Source organism: Leopardus geoffroyi, chromosome D3 (assembly GCF_018350155.1).
Source record: "Leopardus geoffroyi isolate Oge1 chromosome D3, O.geoffroyi_Oge1_pat1.0, whole genome shotgun sequence".
Lineage (NCBI taxonomy): Eukaryota > Metazoa > Chordata > Mammalia > Carnivora > Felidae > Leopardus > Leopardus geoffroyi.
In genome coordinates, this window is record NC_059339.1 from 5,686,585 (window position 1) to 5,704,993 (window position 18,409).

Consider the following 18,409-nt stretch of genomic DNA (forward strand, 5'->3'; position numbering starts at 1 on the left):
GGCGCCAGGCACGGTGCTTGCTTTGGAAGGAACCTCGGATCGGCCGGGAGAACCCCTGCCTGCCCTACGCTAGCCGCGGTGAACAGGGGCGGCTGCACGCGTCACCTCAGCCCCCACGGAGGCTTCTACTCACCGAGTCCTGTCCGGTGCAGGCTCAGCCCCGCCGCTCACAGACTGGCCTTGGCTGCAGGTTGCCCCCAGCTGGGCGGCTGGAGGCCGCCCTGGCTTCTTCTCCCCCAGTTCTGGGGGGCCAGCCGTCCAGGGGTGACAGGGCCCCAAGCTCTTCGGGGGAGGAGCGCTCCGTGCCTCTCCCAGCATCTGGTGTCGGCGGCCCTCCCGGACGTGCTTTCCTCGTGGACCCTTCCCTGTCTCCTCTCTCTGTCCTCTCGTGTCACCCGTCACCCTGCCTCTGTCTGTCGGTCTCCCGCGTCCACATTGCCCCTTTCTATAAGGACGCCAGCCGTGTGGGATTAGGGCCACCCTGATGGCCTGGCGCTAACTTCATGACCCCTGTGAGGAGCCGGTTTCCACATAGGGTCCTATTCTGAGGTACGGGGGGTTGGGACCCCGGCATCACTGGCTGGGGAGTGGGGACACGAGTCAGTTTGTGACATGCGCCGAGCCTCCTGCAGGCCCTAAAGTAGGTTGTGTTTGGCCTCACCATGGCATTTCAACACAGATCATGACCCGGTTTTGTTTTTTTCCGTATTTACTCTAAAATCGCTGGCAGAGACAGTACAGAGAACTTCCTGGATCCCCACCAGCCAGCGTCCCCTGGTGTGAAATCTTACAGAAGTGAGGGTGCGAAATGCGGAAAGTAACGGTGGGACCGTGCTCGGAGCCGACCCGCTTTCCTTGGGCTTTTCCAGCGTTTCCACCAATGTCCGTTTTCTGCTCCGGGATCTGATCGCGGTTCCCCTTCTGCGCCTTGTCCTTGCGTCTCCGTGGTCCCCGGGTGACGGTTTCTCGTCTCCCCTGACACCTCTGAAGGGTTGCGGTCGGCGATTTTGTCGAGTGTCCCTTGACTCGGGTTTGCCTGGCGTTTGCTCACGGAGGGGCCGGCGTGGATTTGGGGGAAGAGTCCCACGGAGGTGACCAGCCGCCCTTCCCACCACGGCAGGTCACGGGCGCGGGCACCTCCGTGTGCGGCTGTCTCGTCCGCCTGTGCTCGGCGCTTTAGGACGCGTCCTGGATCCAGGCTACCGTCAGGGGGAGGGGAGCTCACCTCCCACAGGGGAATATCAAAGCATGGAGGGCAAACGACTGGTAAACATTCGGGGGAAGATACTTGGAGGCTACGCACCTGTCCCGTTTTTCTCCAGGTTTTGCCCGTTACCGTGACATTCACGCGTGGACCTTGCCTGCGGCGGTTGGGGCTGGGACGTTCTCGTGATGGTCTCCCGTTGCCCGCATTCCTTCTGCGGTTATCAGTTGGAATTCCGTGAAGGAATGCTTGTTCCTTCTTCCTCGCTTATTTATTTGTTCAGTCATTTATTTATATCAGCGCGGGCTCACGGATATTTATTTTGCTCTTTGGGTTATAATCTGGCACCGGCATTGTTTATCTGGCGGCTCAGGTTCCCCCAGCTTTGGCGGTCGGGAGCTCAGGTGGAGTCTTGGGTCCTTCTGATCTTTTAACTTTCATTTTTTCCTCTTCGTTTTAGCACTTCTTTGCTTCAAGGTGTTCTGGGCTCTTGTGTATTCCCGTGCCAGCACTGGAATCCGCCATCCCTCCAGAGAGAAACGGCTTTTTTGTTGTTGTTAGAGAATCGTGTTAGGAGCAGAGACCTCCGTGCTACGCGGCTCACTGTTCTGGGTTCTCCCTGCTTCTCGGCCTTGTCGGCTCCGCTCCTCTCCCCCCTTCCCCTCCCTCCCTCCCCAGGGCTCTCCAGCCACGCGCGGGCTTTCTTCTGTCTGTTCTTCAAGTTCCCTGAATTTGTTTCCACCTCAGGGCCTTTGCAGCGCCCTCTGCCTGGAGCACCCTGCCCTCTGGTTCTTTCCACCGCAGGGTCCTTCTGCTGCTCTAGATCTCGGCTTGGGGCCGTCCCCGAGAGACTTTTCTGCACCACAGAATCTGAAACAGCTGTCCCCTCCCCTGCCACCTAGTCACTACCCCCCCCCCCCCCCCCCCCCCCCCGTTTCGGTTTCTGCATCAGGATTATCTGGATTATCTTGCTTACTGTCTGTGTGACGCCTCTCAGCGTCCCCTCTGTGGTGTCTGGGGACTCTGCCTTGCTCCAGGCTGTGTCCCCAGTGCCCGGAACACGACCTACATGCAGTGGGTGCTCAGTAAACACTTGCTGAGTGACCGAGGAGATGAGAACGTGATCTTCCTGTGCCCCTTTTTCAGATGAGGAAGTTGAGGCTGAGATCGCTTACGTTCCTCGTCACGGAACGAAGTGCTGTGGTCTCGGCCTGCGTGACTGAGGCCCCCCCAGTGCCCACCCTGACGGGCACAGGGCAGGGGAGGCTGAGGTCAGCGGCAAGGCCTCGGGGCGGGGAGGCCCCGGCTGATGTGAGGCGCGAGTGACCCTGGGAGCCAGGGACCCCTGCTGCTTCCACGAGGGTCCCTGGGGGCTCTGAGTGCTGCTGGGGCCGTGGGGGTTCTGGCCAGGGGGTGCTTCCCACATGCTCGCTGTGGCCTCCCCGTCCTTGTTAAGAGGGAACGTGCAGGCACGTTAGGGGCCCTGGACTTGAGCCCTGGTAGTGAGGATGCCGACTTCCTGCTGGAGATCCGCGTCGAGCCGTGGGGACGGGGGACATTGTTCGGCCTGGGACAGAGGCATGGTGGCAGACCCTGAGGGCAGCTGGGCCTGGCGGTGGGGCCTCTGGGGCGGCGGGGGCCTGGAGGCAGAGAGTGACCCTCCCTGGGGTCCCTGTGTCCGATTCGTTCCGGGCCCTTCGGCCCCCGTGAGGTGTGTGTTCGGGGAGCTGTGCCCGTCCGTCAGGGCCTGGGGACTCCCACCACCTTGCTCCTTCTCCTGAGGTTGGGGTGCTGGGTGGCTCGGGAATCTCCCGGAGGCCGGCGGGGGCACTGTTTGCAACCTTTGCGTGGGGTTGGGTCGCTCCTGGGAACACGAGGAGGAAGGAGCAGCCCTCCCCGGGGAGGCCGCTGCCACACCCAGATCGGGGTGAGCACGTCCAGGGTCGCCCCCAGGCCCGCCTGAGCCCCAGGCCCACTGGCTGTCCGCGGGAGCACTCGCTTGTGTAGGGGGGCCGTGGGGAGGGGCGGAAGGAAGGGGGCTTCCTGAGGGGTCCTGCCTCTCCGGTGGCCGCCAGCCTGTGCCGCCCTGCTCGGGTGACCTCCACTGTCCCAGGAGCCAGCCCGGGGGACGGCTGTCTCTGTGTGGCCACAGGTCTTGGGGTCCTGGTCTCTCCTGCCCGCGTTCCCAGTCTGAGCCCGTGGATGTTTCTCTGTGGCCGGTTTTCCAGGAGGGATCCTGGGTGCGTGTGGCGGGGGGCGGGGAGCGCTGACACCCTGCCCGCCCTCGGGACCCTTCTGCATGCCGGACTCAGCCTAAAGGTGGACGAGGGCACCTCGGGGAGAGAGGGAGGATGCATTCTGGCAGTGCGCGGCTCCCTCTGGGGGGCTGCAGGTGTCTCTTAGCCCCCTGAGGACCAGTAAAGGGGCACACTCAGGGCTTGCTTTCAGGAAACAGCTCAGCGAAGGACGAAATATCGGAAACCCTGCGTTACTGACCATTGCTGTTTTGCTCCTGCCTAGAAACCAGGCGATGCGGAAAAAGTTAATCTTGTACTTCAAGAGGAGGAACCACGCTCGGAAACAATGGGTAAGCCATCCCTGGAATCTCCCCGGTCGCTCCCCTGGGCCAGGCTTCCTGGAGAGTCTGGGCCACTTCAGGCCATGCCCACCGGGACCTCCTGGTCTGCAGCTGTCTCATCGCTGCGTGTCCGGGCCGTGGACAGAGGCCAGGGACAGTGGCGACACGGGAAAGGGGAGCAGCTGCTTTGGTGACGCCGGGGCCCCGGGGCTCAGCTGCCCAAGGAGGCCTGGGGCCGGGAATTCTGCCGCACCTTTTCCAGCCTGGAAGGGGAGAAGGCAGCATGTTGGCCCGGAAGAGCGGTTCCTTGTCAGAGGACCCTCCTTTCCAGGCAGGAAGAGAGAGGCTTGTTGGGGGTGGTGGGGGGGGGGGGGTGGGGATGGGGTGGGCTGTGTACTGGCGGGCAGCGGCTGCATCAGAACGGACGGGGGCGCCACCCCTGCATCACACCGCGCTCTGGGGTCTCCTCTGGGAAGCAGGCCCAAGGCAGGGAGAGTGTGTGTGAGGACACATGCTGTTGTGGTTTGGGTTCCTGTTTACATCACTGATGCACGGCGGGGGCGGGGAGGGCAGTGACAGAGGGGGAGTCACTCTGCCGTGTGGGAAGAGCTGGCTCACATGGGCTTAAACGGCACAGAAATTTGTAGCTGAGAAAGGCTGTGGGTGGAGTTCAGGAGTGGGTTGATCAAGTTTCACCTTCACTTCTGGGTGGTTTTTCCCCCCAACTCTGTATGTTAGTACATCGACAGACGGGTTTCTTTGTGGGACCTGAATGCCTACAGCAGATGTGAGTTTTCTTTTTTTTTTTTTTTTTTTTTTCAACGTTTATTTATTTTTGGGACAGAGAGAGACAGAGCATGAACGGGGGAGGGGCAGAGAGAGAGGGAGACACAGAATCGGAAACAGGCTCCAGGCTCTGAGCCATCAGCCCAGAGCCCGACGCGGGGCTCGAACTCACGGACCGCGAGATCGTGACCTGGCTGAAGTCGGACGCTTAACCGACTGCGCCACCCAGGCGCCCCAGATGTGAGTTTTCTAAGCCCAGAGAGAGAGCTGTCCCGTCTCAGACCATCTCACCAAGGCTCTGATTGGACCACTTGATGGCATGGTCCCTCTGAACCAGTTTCTGAACCCACCCTGCGCTGGCCCCAGACCTCAGTTAGGTCCCCAAAGAGAGGAGACCCTTCTGGCGCAGGTGCTGGGTGGCTGGGAAGCTGGCTGGTTGCGTTCTGGACCCCAGGGGTCCGTGGGGTGAGACTTCCCAGCCTCTCCTTTCTCATGTTCCTCAGATCCCCAGATTGTCTGGATGGTGACCAGACAGGGGGTGGGTGGGATTCTTGAAAACGGGTGTCCCATCTTACTCATTGAGTTAAATGTGCAGCGAGGACCTGCTGAGAGCCTGGCACAGGGGTGGGCAGAGGAGACGGAGAGACAAGGGCCACGTGGAAGGACGGGGTGGGTTGGGGATAGCCCGCATGTCCTGGGTGGTGACCTCAGTACTGAATGGGAATGACTAGGAAGGACCAGCTGTGTGGAAATCTGGAGTGTCAGGCAGAGGGCACAGCAAGTGCAAAGGCCCTGAGGTCAGAACCAGCTTGGGTAGGCTGGGACAGCATGTAGTAGGTAAGTCTGGAGTGCAGTTCGTGAGTTGGGGGCCGTGGTTGATGCAAATGGTGTGGGAGCCAGATCACCTAGAAACACTCACCTTCGGCCAGGACGGAACATTCAGATTTTATTCTAAACCCAATGGGACCCTTAATTTACTCTTCTAAGTACATAGTGAACAACACGAAGTCTTTATTTTGAGAATTTTCGAATAGGAGATCTGACGAATACAACGAACACCACGTAGAATCGATCACAGTTCCTTTGCTGCGTGCGTGTTCGCATGAGTGTGAACCTTGACCGTAGTTGTGTTGAACGCGTGGGAGGCAGGTGCCGACACCTGGACCCCTCTCCCGGGCACCTCCACATCTGTCTCCTGAAGGACAGGAAGTTCTGTCGTCACCACCCCCAAGAACGGACAGGGTTCCCTGTGATCTTCCAGCCGTGGCCACACTTACAGCCCCAGTCGCCCTGTCTGGGGATGGGGTTCGTTTTGGACGGGGTGAAGAGTTTTTGCTGTGGTCACTTGGGGGCCCCTCGACGGTGGGGTGGGGAGAGTGCTTATTTAAAAATAGACCCCGGAGACTGGTAAGAAACTCGGGTGGCTCTGAGGCCGGGCTGAGCCCATGTCCAGAGGCCCCTGTGTTCAACGGGAGGGCGTTTGGAATGAGCCTGTTCTTTTTTGGGCAACATTTATTTACCTACTCTGAGAGCAAGAATGGGGGGGGGGACGGGCAGAGAGGGGGGGAGAGAGAATCCCAGGCAGGCTCCATGTTATCAAGAGAGGAGCCTGATGCAGGGCTCGATCCCACGAACCCTGAGATCATGACCTGAGCTGATGCCAAGAGTTGGACGCTTAACTGACTGAGTCGCCTGGGCGCCCCCTGCCCCTCCCCCCCGCCCCCTTTCCTGTTCTTCTGTAAGGAGCCCAGAGCCCCTGATGCATTGTTTTCAGCGGGGACGCGGAGGGGTTTGGTCCAGATGGCTCCCCCCGACCTCTGACCTGCACGCCCCGCCCCCACCGTGAGCCGGCCCCTCTCAGATCACGGAGCCCCCACTCCTTAGAGGTTCCAAGGACCGTGAGTCAGCTGCCCACGCTGCCCTTCCCTGGGAAGCTGAGTGCGACCCCGTGGGAGGCCCGACCGGTGGGTGGGGTGGCGGTGAGTCTGTGCTGTCAGCACAGGGCCCCGAGTTCGAGCCCATCCACCGGGGCCTGCCGTGTATCTGGGAGCGCGGTCTCGCCCTGAGCCTCGCCCCTCCTGCTCTGTGAAATGGGGCGGGGCGCAGGGAGGATTGAGGTGCGTGCTTGTGGCTCCTGGCGAAGGGGGGGCGCGTGTGACAGTGTGGTGGCCGTGCGGGATGGGTCAGGCAGGAGGTGGGCCCAGCGTGGAGGGAGCCCTGTGTCCTCAGGCTGCTGTAACAGACTCCCGCAGATAGGCAGCCGAAGACAACGGAACTGTGTACTCCCCCAGCTCTGGAGGCCAGGAGTCCGAAGTCACGGTGTGGGCAGAACCATGTTCCGGCCGGGGGCCCTAGGGTGGATCCCAGCTGCCTCTCCCAGCCTCGGGGGCCCAGGTCCCTGCGGTCTCTGCCTCTGTTTCCACAGGGTCATGTCTCCTTTCCTTCTCTCACATGGACACCCGATTATGTGATTTAGAGCTCTCCCTGACCTACTCGTCTCAAGTTCCTTTTTTAATAAGGTCAAGTTATGTGTAGACTCTGGGGGTCACCATTCAGCCACCACAGAGGGCACCGGCCTGTTTTCCGCACAGTCTGCCTTTCCGCTTTCCCCCGACTTGTCCCCACTCTCCTTGTCATTTACGTGGCTGAAGGTTTGCTCACCTCTCCCACGTCCCTGCACCTCTGAGTTCCCCGTTTTCTGAGTCTGGGCTTTTCCTGGAGCCGCCCCGCATCCGTGACTTGCTTACGCGGCCCGAGGCTGAGCAGGACGGGGTCGGGTGGGGGAACAGCTGTCGTCACCCTCAACCCTCACCAACACGAGGCGGGGAGGGCGGGAGCCCCGGCGCTCAGCACAGCCAGTGTGGAGAGCATTCTACAGGTTCTGCGACCTGTCCCGCTGAGCCCCGCGGGGGCCCTGTGCGAGGAGGTGCCCTCCCTGAGGTCGGAGGGACACGGCTGCCCTGGGCAGCGGGCTCCAGCTGCCCTTCTCTGACAGCACCCTCCTTTCCCCGTCCCGTGGCCGAAGCCTGGGTTCCCCGGTTGTCAGGGAACTCCATTTCTCATCAAGCCCCGCCTGGCAGGGCAGGAGGGTCTCAAACTTGGCCCCGCTGATCATCTGGGGCAAAGCACTTCGCTTCTGGCCTCAGTTTACTCCTCCGTTCGGTGAAGATATTAACACCCACCTCCTCCGGCCCTTGAGCGACAGGCTTCGCACAGCGTGCTCATCAGGGTGGCGCACGGCGGGTGGTGGGTGCTCAGAACGAGACCCGCGTGGGACCGCCGGGGCCTTGAAGAGCCCGAACGATCCTGAAAAAGCACGGCCGGGAACAACCGCGGGAGTCACCTCGGGTTTCAAAACGCATCACAAAGTTACAGCAATCAGAGCAGTGTGGTCGTGGCCCAAGGACAGACCCGGAGAGCAGTGGAGCAGGAGGGAAGAAGGCCTCACGCCGTGGGCAGGTGGTTTTGGACGGGAGGCCAGATGCAGTCAGCGAGAGGGGGTGGGCTCTTCACACACGGTGGGGCTGGACCCCACTCCCAGCCCCGACGGAAAAAGGCTAATTCGCAGTCCGTTGAAGGCCCCCCGGTGCAAGAGCCAAAACTGTAAGATTTCTCCGGAAAAACACGGCGGGGACTCTCGGTGACCTCGGGTTTGCCAGCGGGTTCTTGGGCACGACACCGAGCGCACCCGCGGCAAGAGGAAGGCGGGGGCGTCGGGCGTCATCAGCGTAACCTTCCGCTGCTCCTGCCGGGATCCCAGGCAGCCCTGCTCCCGGGCCTCCGCAGAGACTTGTGCCCGGCTCTGCCCCGGCCTCTCCGCCGTGAGCCTGAGCCCGAGCGTGGGGCGAGTTTGTTCCTGCTCTGGGCGGCGGGTCCACCTCGCGGGGGCCCCACGCAGCGGTCGCGTCCCCGGGGTCCGGGGTGCTGCCGTCTCCCACACGGGGCACGGTCCCGAGGCCCCCCGTGAGCGGGCCCAGACCCTGCCCGTCTTTCCCGGTAACTGCGTGGTCTTCTGCTGGCTGGGTCTCCGCGGTGCCGCCTCCCCGCTCCGTCAGACTGAGGACAGGCTCTCTGGCAGGAGGCGTGGCTCTCCGGCAGGAGGCGTGGCTCCCCGTGCCCCGCGGGGGCTGTCCGTACCACAGCGCCCCAAGCTGCGTGGCCGTCGTCTGCCGCCGGAACCGCGTCCTCCTCTCCAGCGGGGTCGTGGGGCCCCGGGAGCGGGGGGTGGCGGGGGCAGGCTCTCCCCCCTCGAAGCCGGCCTGACCACCGCCCGGGGGCTCCCGCGCTGCCGGGTCTGCCAAAGACCAAGATCGCGGGTTGTCTGAGTCGGGCTGGAATACGGGGTGGGGCGAGGTGTCCGGTCACGAGGACGAGGGAGGCATCGAGAGGGCGTTCAGGCGAGACTCCTGGACGGTGCCATCTGTCCCGCACAGCTGTTAGAGACCGGGAGGTTGGGGTCTTACGGGCGGCTTATCGCTGCCCCCCTGCTCGAGACCCAGGTCACCTTGGAGATGTGGAAGCCGGGCAGCTATGCTCCTGCCTGGGCGGGGGTCTTTTCTCTGAGGACACGCGGCGAGCGGCACTGTGGGTAGACGCAGAGAGGGACTTCCTTGTCTAGGAGAGACAGCGGAGGCCCCTCCGTGGATGCTGCTCAGGACTTTCACGATGACTCCCTGGACCCGGGACCACGGCTGAGCTTGAGGCCAGGGAATGGGGAACTTTCCAGAAAGGGGATGCTTTCTAGGGGCTGCCCCCCAAACCTGACAGACACCCCCAGAGCCTCACGGTCCCATGTAACTTCCTTCCGTGGTGGGAGTGGTCCCTGCGCGTGCTGTAGCCCTTTGCCACATGACGAACGTGTCTGGGGGACCCGGGGTCGGAATTTTAAGTGCTACGTAATGTGATTTGAAGTTAGCCGCTTGTAGCTGGTGGCTTTTGCATCGGACGAGTCATTTCTAGAAGGAGGCCAGGCCGGTGGCCCATCCCCCAGGGAAAGAGGCAGCCAGGCGCTCAGGGAAGCCTGTGCGTCTTCTTGGGGTTAGGGTCTGCCCGGGTCTTCATGTGCTCCTGCTGTGCGTGCTGCTGCGCGTGACTGTGTGTGTCTGCATCTCAGTCCGTCTCCGTGTGCCCGCGTGAGCGTGCGTGCCTGCGTGCAGCGCCGGCGAGGAGCACGGGGCCGGGAGCCGGGGCCTGGTGCCTAGGGGAGGACTAGCCGCTAAGCGGTGCTCCCGCGCTGTGCTCCCCCAGGAGCAGAAGTTCTGCCAGCGCTATGACCAGCTCATGGAGGCCTGGGAGAAGAAGGTGGAGCGCATCGAGAGCAACCCCCGGCGGCGGGCCAAGGAGAGCAAGGTGCGCGAGTACTACGAGAAGCAGTTCCCCGAGATCCGCAAGCAGCGCGAGCTGCAGGAGCGCATGCAGAGGTGAGCCGGGGCCGGAGCCCGACCCTCCTCCCCCCACCCCGCCCACCGCCTCTGTTCCTTCAAGATATCTCAGGGGCCTGGGTCAGGAAGAGCCCGGGCTGGTGTGAAACAGCGAGCGCAGCAAGGGCTCAAACCGGCGAGGCAGGGGCCGTATCCGGCCCCTGGATGCGTCGCTCGGAGCCTGCTTGGCCTTGTGCTGATTAGAAAATGAGACACGTTTTGGCGGAGCAAGCTGTCCTTCCCGCGTGCCACGGGCTGGTACCACCCAGCTGTGTTCCTTCACGTGGGCCACGTGGCCCCTGAGGGCAGCAGAGCCTGAGACGCTGGGTGTGGATCAAAGGCCAGGGGACCACCCGCCTGGCTTTGCAGCCAGACCAGGGTGCATGCCGGTCTCCCCTGGTGGTCGGGAGGGCTGCGTGGGAGGGCCCGGCGCACAGTAGGTTGCCTGGGGGCGTGTGGCTGTGCTTTGCTGTTACGCAGAGAGGTGACGGGCAGCGCGCAGTGACAGTGCCCCTTCCGGGCCTCCTGGACGCTCGCGTCCACGTCTCACCGGTGCCTCCCCCCAGGCCTGAGAGCCGGGTGTGACAAGGGAGGGAACTGAGGCAAAGGTCCACACACATGGATCTGTGGGCTGGGCTTCGGGGGCATCTGAGGAGAGGGCGGGACTGAGCGCCTCGGGTATTCCTGGGTCAGGGCTGGGGCTCCTGAACGCCCCCAGCCTGGGGCGGTCCCTGTGGGCATGGGAGGCCTGGCCCCTTTCCGCCTCCCTCCCTGCCGCCTACGCTCTGCCCTGCGCCTGGGGAAGTTGTGGGCTCGGTCCGCACCGTGGTGCCAGCCGGGCCCCCGCTGTCGCCGGCCTGGTCCTGAGGGTGTCCCTTTGGTCTCCAGCAGGGTGGGCCAGCGGGGCAGCGGGCTTTCCATGTCGGCCGCCCGCAGTGAGCACGAGGTGTCCGAGATCATCGATGGCCTCTCCGAGCAGGAGGTAAGAGTGTGGCCGTGACCCTGGCCTCGGCTTCACTTCCCCGCCCCCCACGCATGGGAGCGTCCTGGCGGGAAGCAGAGCTCACCCAGTGGCTGAAATCGAGGGGCTTGTCCCTGAAGTGTGGGCACAACCGGCGCAGGGCATTGAGGCCCGGCGGGAGTGGTCGTCCATCGCCTGCCTCCCGCCTGAAGGTCGAGCAGAGAAAGGCGTGTCGCTGGGCTGTGGCCATCTGGCAGGACGTGGCCAGGAGGGCCACAGCGGAGGGTGGCTGGGGGACGAGTACCCCTGCCTCTCGCGCCTCCCGGTGCGTCCCACTGGCTGAGCCCAACCGGAAGCCAGAGGCAGGGGTGCCTGAAAACTGTGGTTTCTAGGCCAGCCTCTCAGTGCCCACACTGGGGGCGGGTGGACAGTTCCCAGCACGCTGACCGTCCACCAGGCCGGACCCCCAGCCCTGCCAGCGTGAGCACGCTCTCCTTGTCCCCTGGGGGGAAGAGGGGGGCGCTGGACAACCCGAACTCAGCCTGAGTGACCCCGGCTGTGGTCTGGGGGCCCAGAGATGGTCAGGAAGCAGGGGGATGAGGCATTTGCCCTGGGGAAGTGTTGTTGGAAGCCACCTGGTCCCTTCCGGGTCTTGGGGGCCAAGCTTCTAAGGCACCAGGCTCCCACCCTGCTTGTTCCCGACAACACGGTGGACACGAGGGCGTGTCGTGGAAGGAGGGGAGTGCGTTTCTCTTCCCTGGGGGACTTGGATCCAGTAGCGTGGCTGCGGTTCATTGTGGCAGCCAACAGCGGCACGTGGCTGTTTACATCGAAGTTAACTAAAAGGAAACAGAACTGAACCTTTGGTTCCTTGGTCACATGCGCCACACGTTTGGGGCCGGGCAGCTCCGTGGGTTGGTCGCTCCCACGCTGGACGGGGCAGGTGGCTTCTGGGCAGCTCTGCCCTGGCTGCCGATTCTCCTGTGCCAAAGGCTTAGGAGTCCTGGGGGGACAGGCGCCCCGTATAAACTGGAGATTTCTAGGCCCTACCCCCGGAGGCTCTGATTTAGCTGATCTGGGGTGGAGCCCAGGACTCTGAGCTTTTACCAAGTTACCCACATGATTCTGATGCGGGTAATTCACACTGTCTGGCCACGAAGAGAGACCTTCCTTTTAAAACTTCACGTGGCGGGCGGGGGCGGGGCTCCGGAGTGGCTCATTCGGTTGAGCGTCCACCTTCGGCTCGGGTCGTGGTCTCACGGTTTGAGAGTTTGAGCTCCTGCGTCGGGCTCCGCGCTGCCCTCCCCCTCTCTCTGCCTCTCCCCTGCCCCTGCTCTTTCTTCCTGTGTCTAAGTAAATAAATAAAACTTAAAGAAAAAGTGACAAAAGTACCTTCACATGGTACGTCCCTATTTCGGACGCCATTCGGTCCTCAGAAAGCAGAACTCGGAGAGCCTTTGTCCACAGTCACGCCTGCGGGCTCGCTGTGGCTCCCGTCCCGCGGATGCTATCTGTGGCTGTGTGCACATCCCGCAGGGGTGCGGACCTGGGTTCACTTTGCCCCGGAAGCAAGAGGAGGGCGGGGGGCCCTCTCCCCAGTGTTTCCCGCCTGAAGGCCAAGGGCGAGGGGCATCGCAGTTTGATGCAGTGTTCCCGTCCCCAGCCCCCAGCCCAGAGGCCTGCTTCCCCAGGTCCTGGCCGCCGGCCTCCTGAGGCTGTTGAGGGGGTGGCCTTTGGGGTGGGTGGTCAGAGGGGGAATTCAGGGCAGAGACTCCCTGGGAGGGCGGGAAGGAGGGGGCCGGGTGGGAGGAGAGACGCCCTATCCTTCGGGAAGCTTTCCACAGTCACAGTGTGCAGTGACCATGCCGTGGTCTGCCATCAGTGCCCCTCTGGGAGGACGACGGCCGAGATGGTAGTTCTGGAGGGCTGTGCCAAGTGCTGGCAGCCTCAGGCCTCCGGGGGGGGGTGGGGGGTCCTCCTGGGTCGGGCACAGGGCTGTGTGCCCCTGCTGGGATTCCAGATGTTGAAGGAGAGGTTGGCTGTGGGATGCCGGGCAGCGGATCCTTTGAACTCGCTGACCTTGGCCGTGCTGGGCCCTTGCCTGCCTCCTCAGATGGGTAATTAATCGCCAGTAATGGGCTGGCTGCAGAGATTTGGGGAAATGAGCCCAGCTGAGTGGTGGCTCGGAGCCTCTTAACAGCCATCCCGATGCATCATGGGCGAGCCTGCCCGACTCCTGCCCGCACGGGGCTGGCGGGCTGGATCCCAAGCCGATGCCAGGGCTGGGGAGGGTGGTGGGCAGGGGGTGGGTCCGTGGCCACCCCCCCGGCCCCTCTCCCTGTCCCATGTGCCCTCGGAGCCTGGATGGCCAGGCCCGTCTCCTGAGCTGGTTTGCCCAGCTGGCTGAACATCTTTCCTGTCGTGTTTTATGGCAGTTGCATTTCCAAAGAGAAGATTCATTGCCCCCCTCTCGCTGCAGATAAGGCGGCTGCTGTGCTCCACATTTAATTTACAGCCCCGTCCACCATAAACCTGTCCGGGGCTGCCTTTAAATTCTCCCTCCGCCGGCATGGCCTGTTATTATTTTTAACTCATCCTTCCCTCTGTCTCTGGCTCCGCCTTCCCCCGCCCTTGCTGGGGACGCTGGCACCGTCACCTGGGCCCCCCTCCCCCACCTGGGCCCCCCCCCCCCGCCCCGGGCCCCCCTCGCTGGCAGGGCCCCTCCCGCCCCTCCCCCGCCCTGTCCCCGGGCCGCCCCCTGGAGCCCTCTGAGCCGGGCCCCCCTGCCCTGTCCTCCCTCCAGAACCTGGAGAAGCAGATGCGCCAGCTGGCCGTGATCCCGCCGATGCTCTACGACGCTGACCAGCAGCGCATCAAGTTCATCAACATGAACGGGCTCATGGACGACCCCATGAAGGTGTACAAGGACCGCCAGGTCATGAACATGTGGAGCGAGCAGGAGAAGGAGACCTTCCGGGAGAAGTGAGTGGCCCCTGGCCGGCTGTGGGCCTCCGCGGACCCCTCCTCCCTCTCTTGTCCCGGGAAGCGCTCCCTGGTGAGGCGTGGACAGGCTCCCTGGGGCCACTGTGACGAGGGACCACGGCCGGGTAGCTGGCGGCAACAGGAAGTTTGTCCCCACTCCAGCGCCGGAGGCCACAAGTCCAAGATCAAGGCGTCCTTGATCAGGGTTGGCTCCTCCCGGAGGCTCTGAGGGAGGGGGCCCCCTGCCCCTCCCCCGGCCTCGGGGGCTCCCGGCCACCTTCCTCCTCCCGTGGCTTGTGCGCGCATCGCTCCCTCTCTGCCTCTGTCTTCACGTGGTCTTTCCCGTGTGTGTGTCCGTGTCTGCCTTTTCTGTAAAGACCCCAGCCGTGTCGGATACAGGGCCCACCCTGCTCCCGTGTGACCCGTCTTAACTGGTTGCTTCCTTAGAGAACTCCTTTCCAAATCCGGTCACATTGGGAGGGTCTGGGTGGACGTGAAATTCGGGGGACGCTGTTCAGCCCGGTGCAAAGTGTCCAGGGCAGCCTTATGTGAAACGGGGCTCTGTGGGTGGGGAGGACGAGGCCAGAGGATCTCGGAGGTTGGGCCGGAGGGTAGGGGTGTGTGGCTGGCCGATGGCCCTTTGGTGTCATTTTGAAAGCGGCTGTTCGTTGAGCACGTGTTCCTTCTCAGACACCGTGCAGATGTGTTTTCAGGGGTTTTGTGTGTTTGACCCTCTTAGGCCTCATAAGAGCATCATCAGGCCATCCTCATTACACAGGTTAGGAAACAGAGGCTCAGAGAGGGTAAGACACTTAAGGAGGGCCACACAGCTCACAAACGGTGGAGGACGGAAGGTGGACAGAGGGACTCAGACTCCCCCAGCTCCAGGGCGAGGGCTCAGCTGCAGTGAAGAGGCTCGTTGGGGAGCGGGAGGGGGCCAGGGAGCCGGAGAGCTTTGGAAAGCAGAGGCAGAAGTTGAGTGCCAAGAGATGAGGCCTGGGGTTTCTAAAACGAAAAGAACAGAACGACCCGAGTGTTTGGGGGAGACGGGTGAGGAGCTGGTAGGTGGATAAAATCCTCGTCCCCTCAACTAAACTCAGAAGTTGTATCCCATGGACCCACGTGCCGGGCAGAGACCCCCGTGAGCTGGGCGGGCGGGAAACTCAGGCACGGGCGGAGGGCTCCACGCTTGGCCAGAAGGGGGTGTCGGAAACAGATTCTGCCTCCGGAGAAGGCCTCGTGGCCAGGGGACGCGACCACGTTCTGCAGCCACCTGCCGTGGGGCCGGCCGGGGCCTGGGGCTGTCTCTGCCCTTTTGCGGGGTCAGGTGGCCCCAAGTGCCTGGGGGGGGGGGCCCTGGGCAGGGATGATTCTGGGTGGTGGGCAATGCAGGGGTGATGTGGCCGCACCGGAACGGGGAGGTGCAGGAGGAGCGACTGATGAGGGTCGTGGCGGGAGACTGTATTTTCTGGACTGGCTTTCGATGATGGAAATTCTAAAACATCCGTGAAACTAGAGGGACGGTTGAAGGAGGGCCCGAGTGCCTAGCACAGCCTCAGCACCGTGGGGAGCAGGGCCCAGGGGCATTTGGGGTTGAGGGCTCAGAGGCAGAAAACCCCGTGACTCGGTGGCTCGTTTCTAAGTCCTCACAACCACAGATGTGGCTGTGCCACAGTCAGGTCCCGCGGGTACCCTGTCGTCTCATTTTAAACCAGTGACGGACCACAGGCACGGATGCTGGCACCTACGCCGCGTCAGGCGTTTAAATTCCCCCGGCACGTTTGATGTGCTTATTTATTTACGCCTTGTTTAAAACGAACAGACAAACAAAAGAGAGGTGCTTCTGGGGTGTTTTCTGTGTTTCATTCTCTCTGGAGAGTTCACGTTTGCTCATCTCACCTAACGATTTCGTTGTTAATTCAGAAGAGTGGGGCACCCGGGCTGGGCTGCTGTCTGCTGAGCCTCAGCTTGGTGCCACGTGTCCTTCCGGGAGAGTGGTCGCGGTCAAGGTTGTCAGTGCAGGACTGATGGCTCTCGGGCCTCCGGAAGTCACGCGCGGTGGCCTAGAGCCCCACCGCTGACAGGCTTTGTCACCCCCAGCAGCCGCGCCGCTTCTCTGAGCCTCAGTTTCCACATCTGCAAAGTGGGTATAGCAACGGCGCCTCCCTTGTTTAGCTGCCGAGAGGTGCCCAGTGTGCAGGAAGTTCTCGGTAATTGTTGGGGGAAGATACGGATACAGGTGCAGGTTGGAGGGCGGTGGGAGAGGTGAGCTAGGGGGTTCCCAGGATTGACACCTGATCTCCTGGGACTCCGTCTCTCCTAGGGGAAACTCCGAGGAAGGGATCTAGGTGGGAAGGAAATGTCACTGGGGCAGGGAGAGGGAGGGGAAGGGGACTCTGTCTGGAAAAGAAGGGCGTTAGGCCGGCTCCAGCTTTGCAAGCTGCCTGAGGCAGGATCCCAGGCGGGGAAGCCTGCCACTCTGACTCTTGGCTTCCTCCTGGAAGAGAGAAGAGGCCGTTCCGGATTCTCCGGTGTCTGGCTGGGGAGCAGGGGAGGGGCCCGCTGGCCTCCCGCCCAGCCATCTGGAGGGCCGGGCGGGAGAGCACCAGGCGCTGGCCCGGGCTCCCTCGTGGGACCCGGGGCCCCCCGCCTCGCCAGTGGCTCCTTCTCTCCCCGGAGGAGGCTGCGCGGCTAGTGGCGCATCGTGGGGACCGGCAGGCCGAGGCTGGGCCGGGGCCAGGGACCCCACCCAGCATCCCTGGGGCCCCCCGCGGCCGTGACCCACATCTCCGCCCCCGCTGCCCGCCTGCTCCCGTGGCCCTGACATTTCAGCCTTGCCGAGTCTTTCCCAGTAATTCTGCCGGCTTCGCGGGAAGCCCGTTGGTGGGGTGCCAGCACCCCGCACCCCCTCCGGCGTGAGCCCTTTCTTGCCGCCTCCCCGCGGGCACGCAGAGCCCCAGCTCCCCGCTCTCCCGGGGAGGCTGGCGGTTCTCGGCCTGACCTGTGGCCTGGCTGCGAGGGCCCGCGTGGGCCGGGCGAGGCCCAGCTTCCCAGACCCGGCCGGAGATAGAAACAAAGGCATTTTTTACAAGGGGGGGAACCCCACCAAAGAGCTGCGTGCAGTGTCCTCATTTTTCCTGGAAGCCGCCTCCAGCAGGACAAACAAATATATTTTCAAAGGCGCTAAAACCAGTGACTCACTCCAAGGAACGCCCTCTCTCACCCTCGCCCGCCCGCCCTTCCCACACCCCCCTGGGCTTAATTGCTCCGAGTGGGGCGTCGCCCGCCCAGCCGGGCCCGCGGAGATGGCAGGCGCCCGTGTGCTCGGCGCCCGCCCAGCCGGGAAGCCCCCCGCGGCCGAGCCTCACGCCCGCCCTTCTCCTTCCGCAGGTTCATGCAGCACCCCAAGAACTTCGGCCTGATCGCATCGTTCCTGGAGAGGAAGGTGAGTCGCTGCCCCCACGCCCAGACGCCGGCCCGGCCGCCCTGCCCGCTCCGCGCCTCTCCGGGGTCCGCTCCGGTGGGCGGCCCCTTGCCCTGGCGCCCAGGGCCCTCCCTCCCTGCCCGCAGAGCTTGCCCCTTGCTCTGTCTGTCCCTCCTCCCCTCCTTCCCCCCTCACTCCTCCTGCTCCCTCCTCTGAGAAGCAGCCGCAGGCCCCGCCCCTGCTGGCCCAGGGGGCGGAGCACCAGGCCCAGAAACCCGGGAGAGCTGTGCACACCGGCCTCCCCGGCCAGCGCCTCGGACGTGGCAGCGAGCGTCCCTGCGGATTGGGCACAGGTTCTGGAAGCCATGCTGTGCCTGGCGCCCCAGTTACGGCTTTATAGGCGAGGGTGGCGTTCTTCCAGGGGGTTGGGCCCTCCGAGGGCCACTCTGTGCTTTCCGACACCCCGGATGCCAGCCAGGCGTGTGGCCAGTAAGTCCTCATCCCGCCGGGACGAACATTCCGTAGAGCTGCTGCTCAAACCCGAGCTCGCCCCCAAAGCCAGCCCAAGGCAGGGCCCCTTTTCACTCCCGGCTGCCACTCTGCACCCTTCGCTGGGCTGGGCAGAGCCCGGAGAAGCTGGGCGGGGTCTGGATGAGACCCTGTGCCGTCGGGCGGAGCGGGAAGGGCGTCCAGCAAGGCTCACTTCTGGGCTGCTGTCCCCGGGGGGGTTTTACGCCGCACTCCCTTGAATCAGGTTCTCCAGAGGCGGGGGCACCTGCCCACGCCCAGCCCTACAACATGCCCAGCTGCTGGAGGCCTCATGCTTTTCAGTCGAGGGAGGGCCGTCTGGGCAGGAGCCACGCAGCTATTTTAAAGTTGAACAGTTGTTCCCAGTGTCTGCCCTTAATGAGCTGATAGCCATAGGAGGAGGCAGACGAGGCAACGCGGGGAGATGAAATCTCTCTGTGCCTGAAAAACGCGCGCGGGGAAGCAAGCCCTGTAAACAGCCTTCCTCTGAGTTCGTGACGGCTCTGTGCTGGGGGTGTGGACAGTC

General features: G+C 63.3%; 1 protein-coding gene across 40 annotated transcripts in view; it reads left to right on the plus strand.

Annotated features, from left to right (window-relative positions):
• The window catches only part of NCOR2 (nuclear receptor corepressor 2), a 213,623-nt gene that overhangs the window by 108,505 nt on the left and 86,709 nt on the right, over positions 1–18,409 (plus strand). For 37 of the 40 annotated variants that reach the window (XM_045457218.1, XM_045457250.1, XM_045457224.1 and 34 more), the window contains 5 exons: positions 3,725–3,791; positions 9,816–9,988; positions 10,877–10,970; positions 13,753–13,931; positions 17,322–17,376. In XM_045457218.1, the coding sequence (XP_045313174.1) occupies positions 3,725–3,791; positions 9,816–9,988; positions 10,877–10,970; positions 13,753–13,931; positions 17,322–17,376 (568 nt within the window). The remainder of the gene's footprint in view (positions 1–3,724; positions 3,792–9,815; positions 9,989–10,876; positions 10,971–13,752; positions 13,932–17,321; positions 17,377–18,409) is intronic. The other 3 variants (XM_045457221.1, XM_045457259.1, XM_045457261.1) reach the window with 1 other exon arrangement.